Genomic DNA, 12,098 nt, shown 5'->3' with positions numbered 1-12,098 from the left:
CGAAAGAAACGTAACACCTGGAGCCTGGCCAGACCTCTTATATTTGGTATTCCTGCGTTGTTAAACGGATGAATTTTTGTTTTTTTTTATATATTTTATATTAAAATATAATTTTGTACGATTGTAGGGTTGTTATTTTCGGTGGAGAGTCAGAGAAGATCTCGAGGTCATCTGCATTCTCTTTTAGACCGAATAACTATATTATTCATCCGGTAACATGGCAGTTGACGTTCAAGGCCGTATCACGGGAGATCGTTAAAGGTCATAAAGACATAATAAAACGGATTTGAATGTATATCTTGACGAGACGCGAAGGGGTCGCGAGGTCAAGCGTCTTCTGCGTGAGACGACATTGTATTTTCAAGGTCGACAGTTCGTGACTTTGAACGACCTCCAACGACGAGGTCACTGAATTCGTCTTAAAGGCTAGGTAAACGTGTAACCTGGGTTTAAAAATACCAAGTTGACCTTGAACTGTCTCGGATGTTACCCTTATTGATCTTTCCCGATTAAATTTTTAACATGGCTGGCAACTTCCTTTAAGAATAACATCTTTATTAAATTATGACCCTGAACGACCCCCCACAAATTCACTTTAACGATGGACCTGACTCTACTTCATTTTCATAAAACAAAGAACGGTAAATTTTAATTTATCTTTTAAAAAAATTACAAAATAATGTTCAAACCTTATCGTTTGTATAATAATTAGCGTACGACAGACTGATAGGAGCGTTAACGAGTTCAGAGCTTGTCAATGGCGAGGCGCCCATCAGTTTACTTGGCAAAACGTTCTTAAGAACAATGCTCGTCGTATCGTGAGAATTTCAGACACTTAACGATATGTGTACGTGAACATTACTTCCTGCAACAACTTCAGTTGCGTATCTACTCGAACGAATGCTGGTCTCGGACGTTTCGACGATTCAAGGACTCTGGATAACAAGTAAGTAATATTTCTAATTGTATGCAGAGGTCGGTTCTCGAATAAATATGCGGTTGCGCGCTTCTCGTTACGTTTCCGTTAAAAAATTGCCTTTATGGAAGAAGAAGCGGTGGGTCGCGAGGAGTGTCGTTTGGTTTTGTTTCGCGTGTACTTTCTCGTCGAGAGGAGCGTTCCTTAATTCCGTCGCCCAGGTATCGGGGCGATATCACCGAAAAGTAATTTACTCGGTGCTGGGAGGCAAAAGGAGTACGTCGAACGACACTCGCCGAACTGGTCAGAACAAGAGGGAGTAAATAAAAGCAGGTCCTGCATACCGAACTTCGTCGTACGCGTACGCGTGCATACAGGGTGTCGCGAGAATTCTACACCGATCGTTCGATCTTTTTTCTTTTTTGATATTTAGAAACATTGGGAACCATCTTGGGAAGTCAGGATACGGAGTCGTCGTCGAATCTGTTACGCAATTCGAACAGAAACGTTGCAACGTGTCTACAGTTTTAAAATATGATTTTTAACGGGTAGACTACTATGTTCTTCTAATTAACAAATAGAGAGATTCACCGGTGACCACCGCGTAAATTGCAGAGTAGGTCGTTTCGCGATAATGAGATAACAGGGGGGCGATAAGAAATTTTAGTTTCGTTAAAAAATGATCGTTGGGTACGCGGGACGAAAATATGCGCGTAGCTCGCGGGTCATAACGGCCAAAGATTCTTCTCGGGGGCCTTTGCCCGGACTACTTTGGCCACGGACTTGAAATGACGCGTGAACCTCGTTTTATATCGCGAACGAAAGAAGAAATTCCAACAAGATCGTTAAGAAACCGCGCGTACGTTCCTCCGCGTGGCTGCAGCCCGCGGCCATATTGGAAACAAAGCCGATCGAAGACACGAAGCCCAAAACTGCAACCACCAATCGTATCATTTCGAGGAAAACCATTTACTTTTATTTATCTTCGTTTTTCATTAATTCTTCTCATATATTTACTTCCTATTTAAATGAACGTTTAAATAAACATACTAAAATTATCATGGATCGTTCTATCCTTGTTTGCAAACTTTCTTCCGATAGAATGCGCTTATAATATTAATTCTACCTGTATCGAAAATAATTAGAACCGTAGCAAAGTATTTTCATCAATTTCTGTATAAACAAGTTCGTAAAATCGTAAACTCGCGATGTTTTGTAAATCATCGACGCTTTTAATTAATTTCTAAAATTATATTTTACGAGAAAAAAGTGTTTACTGATGCTACGATTTAGATTAACCGATGACAAGTGCTTCTTTGCGTCCCGACACTCTGCTGGCTCTAATCGTATATCATTATCGTGAACCGGTTGCATCGACACGTGAATGTTAGGATTAGTTTTTCCCATACGAACTGGAACGACCAGATGATTATTTTATTCAAATCCATACTCGGTTACGATATCTCTTCTATTTACTTTGTAAGAAAGTTTCCAAGTCTTCCTGGCTCCTGGACACCGATACCGGTTTTCCACGTGTTCGAAAACATTTTCGAATACTTTTCGTTCCAATCGTTACCGAAGAATACATATATTGCAACGTGGAAAAATATTGTTTTCTAAGACCTCGTTTGGCGGCTCGATTCGCGGCTGGAGAGATCGAAAATTATCTCAACGTGTGCCTAATCGTGCACGACGATTACGACCGCGCGAAAGTCGTGTAGATAGTCGTTTGTTTACATTTCCAAAGACAGTTAAAAAAGCGTCTTCGCTTGACGTTTCTTACCAGGTGAATAACTTTGTTGCGGATCGAGGTTAGGTCTGGGTTAAGTTCGTTTCTTCCGGGCGAATGTAAATGGTCGAAATCAACTTATACAGGGTGTACAAGTAAACGCGTTAAAGTCCACTACCTTCGAAGGTAGCAAAAATATTTCCCCACGATGTTCGATCCAATCGTAATAAATCGTGACACGGTGAAATTAGCAAGAAACCGCGCGATAGATCCAGAAAATCTAATTCGACGAAAAGTGTAAGAAACGGGAAGGGAATCGATTGGACGCGATTTCTAAATTTCACAGATGCATTTTCTAATTCCACGAAACAACGTTCGAGCGAGGAATTTCCGTGACGTCCCCGTGGATTCGAAGCGCATCGCAAACAAACGCGTTGCCGCAGTCACGCGTCATTAACGACTGTCCGCGATATCTTCAAGGCTCGAAAGTGAACTTTTTTTTCACCCGCGTGAGAAACAAAAAGCAACGCGTACACGAACATCGACTCGCGAGATTCGTCCCCGAAAGAACGGTGAGATCGATGGGAATTAATATTCCAGGCTACGATCGACTCTGCTCGATCGACCTACTTCCTCCTTCGGCGTTCTCCATTTTGATCCACGATCAAACACGTCCCCGTGGAAATTAACGAGATGCGTCTTTTCAAAGCCACCGGGTCGCGAGTGAGAAATTACTTTTTAAAAAGTCACAAGAAAATTTGCCATCAAACATCGAGCAATATTCCATCGAAAGAAATTTCTTCGTTATTGTTAAAATTAAAACCTTTGAATTTGATCTTGTTATTTAATTTTTAACTATTTAAATTGCTTGCTAGAAAATTTTCCTGTTATTGGTAGAATTCTTGAATTTGATTCTAATTATTTAAATTGTCCATAAGGAGGGGGAAAAGTATCTTTTTAATATGAATTTTTAATTCGATCCTTCGAACAGAGTTTTCTTTGAAATATGGTAATTTCTTTTCAATAAATTTCCAACCCCTGCGTGAAACTCGAACTCACCCCTTGCGAATACTGTTGAAAAGGAGGAAGCAGATCCCGGAAGCGATTCCAGCGGCCACCAAGCTCATACCAGGCGACACCATCATTTTTCCACTCATCGAACGTTTCGAAAACAATATAAACTGATATCGATGTCACACTGCGCACACATTTAATTACACTGGACGGATTCAACCCGTTCTCGTTCGTTGGCGATCCATTTTTCTATCCTCGTCGCGGGTCTCGATCTGTCGGAGATCCAGAAAGGATCGAACTGTGGCTCGAGAGAAACTTGGCGATCCTATTATTACGTTTCTCGCGAATGAAATGCGTTTAGGTGGACTTCGAACACTCGCTATTGAGAGACTGGCGACTTTGATCGGGGATCTCTGTTGCTTGATCGATACGCGCACCGCGGAGCTTACTCTGTTATCTGATAGAGTCGATAACGATTTCCCATTGGGGAATTCAGACGATAGAAATCTGATTCGTCGACGAGAAAGCGCACGGAAAGTATAAGTTTCATATTTTCTGACGTTCGGTGGACAGAAGCTTGGCACTCTACTTTAAAGATAGTTATCGACTCGATGAATATAACGTATTATATTGGAATTGAAAATAGTCAGAAAGTTATACCGTAATTATAGATTTAAATGGAGCGATGTACCGCTAGAAACCAGCAATAAAGAATCATCTCGAGAGTTCGTAGACGCATAAAAGTATTACGATACGTATAAACGAGAAATGTTTCGCTCTGTCGACCAATACACCGAGATATGCTCGATGTTGAGAGTCTATGTGGAAAATAATAACGCTAGTTAAAATTCGACGTCTTCATTTTGCAAAATGAGCAGCGAAAATTAGATTTTCTTCTACGAATATTTAAATTAATATTAATTTTAAAAACCACGTATCCTTGAAACTGAACTCTATCTCAGATCTCTGATTTAAAGAAAGTCAAATTGCTCTCAAAATCAATGCCTCGAGTATGACTTTAAATTAAAAATGCAATGTCCTTTATAGTAGCTACAATGTTTGAACGGAACGGAGAAAAGCGACGAACGAGCGCGAAGTTTGAGGGAAACGGTGCACCGGAAGTCGGATAGATCTTTGGCGTTCGGAGAAACGGAGCTTCGATGTCGCACTTTCACGCACATTTCCCGCTGAAAATGTTCGAAATCCGCGCCACGGTACCGTTATTAAATTGGTGACTGGTGTATATCCAGGAGATGTGAACGGACCGCGCGATAAGATTGAACTGAATCGGAGCTAAGAGTTCCAGCGTGCACGTTCCCGACGACGAGCGTCGAGTACATACGCTAAACGCGTTATTGCGCGTCATATACGCGACACATCGACGTCGTTTCGTCTAAGAGTCGCTTAGTTGGACCGTCACGGTTTACGAGGTGATTTGCGAAAAGTTTCCCCGATTCCCGGTTCTGTTCAAACTTATCGCCTCCGTGGAACGTTCTCGCGGCGTTTTAAATCGTTCGACCGCGAACAACGATATATCACCGGAGACGCGTGCAAATTAAACGTCTTGGATCGCAAATAAAGCTCTAATTTTCTTTAAAATAGACAAAGGACATTGCTCGTTAAAATGTATTATTCAACGATGATAATATTTCTGATCGAATCATTGCAGTCCCAATTTTGTGTCTGTAAATCACAGCCTCGCGAATAACGATTGTCGCGTGACAAGAAAGTTTAGAAATCGACATTAGTCACGCGACGCTAGGAAAGGATCGCGACTTTATTACCTACGAGTAGAATAAATTGTTTTTTTAACCAAGGAACCGACCACCCGATCGGATGAAATAAATTTTAACGACGCGTTACGAAAGACCGCGAGACCACGGTGATACCGGCAGGTGAAACGAAGGCGCTTCCCTGGCCTGGAGGCGTTAATTAAAGTAAAAATCGTGGCGACGATTAGAGCGACGAGGAACTGTTCCTGAGAAAACGGTACAGCCGGAGAAAAAAACTTATGCAAGATTTATCTGAGACGTTGCGTCACCGTTGTCTCCGTGCATCGGATCGAGCAATAAGAAAAATTTCTAATCCCGTAAAAGAATATATTATTACTGTTCGACATCTTGGGTCTAACAACCGTGAAAAAATGTATTTGAATTTACAATAATCAGTAGGAACTTCTATAATTGTAAATATAATACGAAACTTTAATCTGTTCCCCTGCGAAAGGCAACCGTAAATTCATCAACGTGCTCTCGGTTGCCTTCCGTCAGGCGCGTCTGACTAACACTGTCGGTAATCACTGATCAGGCTAAATTCGACGCTTCTACCACGCACGAGGCACACGTGGGACAGTCTATCGTATGGAAGTTTGCATCACACGAACTGAAATACCGACCTGGTAAAAAAACCAGTGGTCTTCCAGCGACGATTTTGTTTAACAAACGGCGATCTAGGGAACTATCGAAATCGGTAAACTTAGCGATCGTGGAACAGTTTTTCTTCCCTTATACGACGCACAGAGGGTTGCTACTATTAACAACTATAATAATATTACCATAATTGTCTTAGAAGAGGCAAATTACCTTAAACGGTGTTTCAAAGAATTGTTAATAAAAAAAAAAAGAAAGTAAGCCTCCCTTCGTTAATAGGTTGAAGGTCTATAGTTTGTTAGCAGTCTAGGTGCAGGAAAACATTCTCACGAAGGTTAGTGGACGCGGTTGGCCAAAGTTGGGAGGTTTGATCAGAACAATAACAGCGAAGGACAGTGTTTTGTACGTGCACGAGCAGTCTCATTATCATATCAAGTACGTTCGAACTGACCGCCGGACGTTACTTCAATAAACACTCATGTTTTAATCGCGTCCGGCACTTATTCCGTCCCTGCGGGTCCCACTTTCGACAGTTTTAATGCGAACTGATGACTTCTCTAAACGATAGCCGGGTCACCGTTCACTCTCGCCACCCTGAACAACACCGAATCAAATTTACCACTGCGTTGTTTAGAAATACAACGTTAAAACAAATCGAAAAGGGCTGTTCGAGTCATCGACGCGCCGAGAAATATATTTATTCCATTCACGCTAGTTTTTCTTATTATAAGTCGGAGTAATTGTTTGAATATATTTAGTAGACTTAGTGCAACACCTAAATATAATAATTCGTATCTTACTTTAAGTATTTCTTACGTTTTATAATACCCTACTTCTGTTCTCGACGAACATTTCCAAAGTCTGTACAGATATCCTTCGCGCTCTTTTGTAAATTTCTGTATCGCTGATAGTCGAATAGATTTTAAAAATCTAACTGGGGCAAGTAAATATGTGCTCCGCTACCAGAGCAAACTAGACAACACAATATAAAGTAAACCAGATACATCTGAATCCCTAAAATGATACAAAAGTGGTATTTTTCTGGTTCCAAGTAGAATTTTTACCACGCGGGATTTAGTGAAACCTCGATAAGCGAGACGGAATTATCGTTCAGCGTCAATTAACATATTTGTCGACCATAATTCGGCGTTTACGATACGTAAAAATAATCCTTCTAAAACACCGGTGAAAGATATTCTATCGCCAGCAGAGATCCAACGATTATGATTACACAGCCGAGAATCTCTAAAGATTTTTAAACCCTCTTGATAGCTGTGATTCGATTACGCGAGCTTCATTTTTTCCCATACTGGCAACAAGTGCTTTTTTAATTTGTCGACGAAAGTCAGAATCGTTACGAAGCAAAAAATACATAAGAATAAATTTAAAAAAGACATTCTCGAGAACTATACTAAGTATACTTGTTCTTTGGAGTAGATAACGGATTGTCTCGAGGAGGAGGACTGTTCCCTCTTATCGAGTAGATGTAACAGGGCGGTGCATCACGAAAAAAAAATAACAAACGCTCCAATTGGCAGCGAAATCACTGTCCGATAAGAGGGCCGGGATGCATGGAAAACTCGTCATCGGCGAGATAGAGGCGTCGTAGTTCTCGCGAGGCTAACCAACGTGTAAATCCCAAGTTCCTATCAGCCGATGCGCGCGTGTTTGTATTTGCGTTCGTGTTTAGCGAATGTAAACACGTTTCCACTAGTAAAATTAATATTCCAGTTCGGACGCGGTTCGCCTACGGCCGACGCGAATCCACGACGTATATGGTCTCTAACTTCGGCCAATTAACGCTCGTCAAAGGATGAGACGCGACTAGTTTGCCGCGCGAGTGCTAAATCCTTGATCGTCCGACCGAATTGATCGTCGCCGGTCGATTTTACGATCCAATTTCACGCGCGTGCTTCGACAAACTCGTTTCGAACGGATCGATCAAACGAAAAAAAAGAAAACAATTATCAGACGATCGAAACTTGTGTTTGGCGCGGCTGAAGTAGGATTTTTTTTTTAAACGACGCGACTTTGCAATTTGCTTATCGATCATGAACGAAATCCGTGACGTACCCAAGGAATCGAACAGCCTTCTGTTCCCTAATCAACCGTCCCATCGAGCACTATCTCAGGTACGAATTACTTTTCGTTTCTATTATGCGTGCGGATTGATTAGATAGCGGTTCCGGGAGATAGTAAAAACTTTCCTGTTTTCGTGACTTTTATCGGAGGAGCGAGCATTCTCCGAGGAAACTTTCGTGCATAAAATAAATAATGAACGGATAGAATGGTATTTGTAACGGAAAAAAACGATAGTCAACGATGGTTTGATTCGTTACTAGAAATTACTATTGCTTTTCGTCGAAGCTTTTCCAAGAATTTAAAAAGTGTTTAGGGTCTGATATACATGCAATGTACGATAGTTTAAACACATCACGTATGCATGTGGTAAGTGAGAAATATAAACGAGTACTAATCTTTAGATGTAAATATAATATGTGACATAAATTAACAGGGTTATTTATTTATTTCTTAAACCTGCAATTCTAGGGGTTAATTCCTTCTTTAATACCCGTTTTATCCCCGAAGCTAAAGAGTTTCCACATACTATGGAAAAATATCGTAATTTATGCTGATGCTACGACTGTCCGGATAACAGAGTTAAGCACGAAGTAAATAAAAAAAAAAACAATTAAATCGAAAAGTCTAAATAAATTATGTTACGTAAGTACCATATAAATTAGATCTGGAAACCTAATTAACTAATCGTTTATCGTAAAAAAAGATCTTTTATTTCTCAAACACCAATTAGCAAACAAATCGTTCGTTGTACCCGATAAAAAACAATTATTTAAATGCAATAATTCTTCAATAGTCTGCTCATCTTTTAATCGAAAAACTCTCAATTTCTAATCTCTAATAATTTACCATTGCATTATGCATCTCTTTAAGTACCGTTTTAATTTCTTTGATAGCAATAAATGCACGATAATTGTGGTCAGTTCTAGTGTTAAGATCGTCGGTCGGTGGATTAATCGTTCCACACGTTTAATATTTATGGAGCACGTTCTATGCACGGTTTACATACTCCCGCGGACAAACGTTGCATAACCGAACGCGTTGTAGGCGGCTCGCGCCTCGGTGAGCATAATAATTTATATCGTGTAATAATACATCATGCGTAGATAATATAGATAATACCGATCGTCGTTCAACGTTTTATCAATGACGTGTTTTATACGCTAAAATCGAACTGGTCGCGCCATTTAATTACCATTCCGCGCACGTTCGAATCGCAGAACATTTTTTTTTTTTTTATTTACCGCTATCTGTACACTTTACCCTCTCGTTGTTCGCGACAACGAGTCACCGTCGTTCGCGACACAACAATTATTTACCGCGGCATTTGCCAGTCAATAAAATCGGATTTGCCATAAGCCGACGATACTGTCGGAAATCGATGTTTGCTTCGAAATACTGTCACGCGTCTACCACGAACCGACGTCGTCTCGTATACCTTTCGACGGCCATTTTTCCCTAATAAAATACAGTCCTGATAAACATTTTATAACGATAAGACGCTCCCGATACGCTCGCGCCTCGCATCCTCCGCGAGCGATTTCGCGAAACGGACGATATCCTTAATCCGGGTTCGCCTTCAAACGATCTCGAACAAAGGAAACAACGTATCCGCGAACACCGACGGATCACGTTGTTTGCACGGCCCGTTTGAACGATTCGCGGCACACGGCGGCTTTGGCGCGACTTTCTACGCGCGAAGGGCATTTCGAAATCTCAGTAGAATCATTCCGTCTATAGTCAGACGTCGCTCGAGACCAACACGTGCTACGCGTTTCAACCGCTTAACCGCCAAATAATTAGCAGAAATTCTACAGAAATTATCCAAGCTTGTTACGAGTATCGTCCACAAAGATACATTTTTCAATTAGAACTGTTAGAATCGATTAACGTTTCGACGGTATAAGTGGAACGACCCACTCCTCGATCAGTCCATTTCCTGGTAGAAATTGCGGGGACAAATATTATTCAGACACGTCCACAGACGGGAATAAATAACAATTTCAATGAAGAGGAATTAATATCTACGAGTGCGTTCGAAAAGCAAGATGGCCGCCAACTTTTCGCGGGAAGTTTCCCTGGACAAATATTATTCAGACACTTCCAAGACGAGGACAAATAAGAATTAAGATCTATGAGATTTTCAAATGGTAGAAACAGTCATTGAAATCGAAACTATCGTAAAATCGAGTGGACAATGAACAGGTTACTTTCGAGGTTCGAAAAGAAAGATGGCCGCCAATTTTTCGCGGGAAATCTCCTTGGAGCAAGACAACAAACAAATTTCAATAAAGAAAGATTAAGATTTACAGGCATTGAGAGAAAACTATCATGAAATCAAATGGACAATGAACAGGTTACTTTCGAGGTTCGAAAAGAAAGATGGCCGCCAACTTTTCGCGGGAAATCTCCTTGGAGCGAGACAACATAACAAATTTCAATAAAGCAAAATTAAGATCTACAGGCATTGAGAGAAAACTATCGTGAAAGGACGATGAATAGGTTAGTTTCGAGCAATGTTGGAAAAGAAAGATGGCCGCCAAGATTGCGGCGGAAGTGTCTGTGGACCAGGATCGTTGGAAACAGGAAACAGGATGGGTCCAGGGATTGTTCGATAGGTAGAGGCTGATGGTGGTCGTGTTATCGCGCTGTCTGTTAATCTCCGCGGCTGGTTTCGAGGTATCGGGCATCTCGCGCAGAAGCAATGAGCTGTCCGTGGTCGGACGATGCGCGAGACATGCCTGATATCAGTCGAAGGACGTAGGTGGTACGAGCCGCGCCGAATCCATCGGATCTAGTTAATGTCCAGCGCTCCGTGGTCTCGGATGTCGCATCAGCTCGAACGAACCATGACAGAGGACCTGGCACGAAGCTGAACCGCGCGTACCGTCCCTTTTTGTGGTTCCCTCCCCCGCGTTTCGAATCGTCGCCGGTTCCATCGGAGATCCATAACCCCGCGGAACAGATCGATACCACCCGAAAAAAGAGAGAGAAACGATTGAAAGAGGACCAGCACGCGAGACGGGAAAGAGAGCTGTCGCCATACGGAAACACGGAAACACGGGAACCGTGTCGAGCAACAGCTTTCCAGCGTTTCAGATCCTTCCGGCGGTCTTTCGAGATCAATCGATACGCGACGTCGATGGTCGTCGGTTTCGAGTACTCGCACGTGGATCGACGGATCGAACTTGACACGCCGCGCGGCTGAATAACAAACGGAGCTGTTTCGACCGGCGTAGATCACTACGGCGAACCACGTGGACGACGCTTGGATCGTTTTTGCATCGCGTCTCGCGCCAACCACCGTCTCGATATCGAGTTTAAGGGTTTCGTGAACGAATCGCAACCTCTATGGTAGAACAGGAACTGGATTCGTGGTCGAGGGACGAGATCTTTCGTCGATCGACGTGATACGATATTATTCGCGCGGGGTGTTCGAGAGGTAAGTTTTTAAGCATTTTTTTTTCGTTCGATGTCGCACCGATTCTCGATCTCCGATCGAAATAATTAAAGGATTCCGTGCTCGAGGAAGGTTACTATCGTAAACGTAATGTTTCAACACCCCTCAGAGATTTTGTTTACGTCGAATTATATAAACAAAGACAGTGTGGAATATTAGCTAAATATAAGTGTATTGTAATTTGTATCCGAATGGATGTTAGTAAAGTGTTGGTGTATCGTGGAGAATGTGATACACTTACGACCATAATACGGATCGTTAACTTCTGAACTAGGCGTAATACAGGAAACCGCAATGGAATGACAAAAAGTTCCTTCGCGTTGATTAAGCTCGTAGATCTAAGATTAAATACGGAAAACAAGAAATAGATACAAACTACGATACTCTGCGTTTACTAAACTGCACACACTGATTTTGTTTATGAAACTTTTATGTACGAAGAGAAATGAAATCCAAAGAAAAGGGTCGAAGCGTTACGTTTTAATTTCTAACGACGATAAATCAATCGGAATGATATCGATTATTTTCAGA

General features: G+C 41.7%; 2 protein-coding genes across 9 annotated transcripts in view; one reads left to right on the top strand and one right to left on the bottom strand.

Annotated features, from left to right (window-relative positions):
- LOC122399061 overlaps positions 1-4,279 on the bottom strand; it is a 46,466-nt gene extending 42,187 nt beyond the window's left edge. The window contains exon 1 of one of the 5 annotated variants that reach the window (XM_043399417.1): positions 3,705-4,279. In XM_043399417.1, coding sequence (XP_043255352.1) covers positions 3,705-3,802 — 98 coding nt within the window. In that variant the 5' untranslated portion in view covers positions 3,803-4,279. The remainder of the gene's footprint in view (positions 1-3,704) is intronic. The other 4 variants (XM_043399415.1, XM_043399414.1, XM_043399418.1 and 1 more) reach the window with 4 other exon arrangements.
- LOC122399064 (feline leukemia virus subgroup C receptor-related protein 2-like) overlaps positions 1-12,098 on the top strand; it is a 34,520-nt gene that overhangs the window by 11,488 nt on the left and 10,934 nt on the right. Inside the window, exon 1 of one of the 4 annotated variants that reach the window (XM_043399432.1) lies at positions 769-946. The exons of 1 other annotated variant lie outside the window; for it this stretch is intronic. Coding sequence is in view for 1 of the 3 variants with exons in the window: in XM_043399431.1 (XP_043255366.1) it covers positions 8,080-8,160 (81 nt within the window). In the remaining 2 variants the exon portion in view is untranslated. Of the gene's footprint in view, positions 1-768; positions 947-7,537; positions 8,161-9,601; positions 11,550-12,098 lie in introns of those variants that run through there. 2 more of the 4 variants (XM_043399431.1, XM_043399430.1) reach the window with 2 other exon arrangements.

The sequence above is a fragment of the Colletes gigas genome, unplaced genomic scaffold (assembly GCF_013123115.1).
Source record: "Colletes gigas isolate AHSC1104 unplaced genomic scaffold, ASM1312311v1 Colletes_gigas_Sc00012, whole genome shotgun sequence".
In the NCBI taxonomy this organism is placed as follows: Eukaryota; Metazoa; Arthropoda; class Insecta; order Hymenoptera; family Colletidae; genus Colletes; species Colletes gigas.
This window is presented reverse-complemented; position numbering and strand designations above follow the sequence as displayed.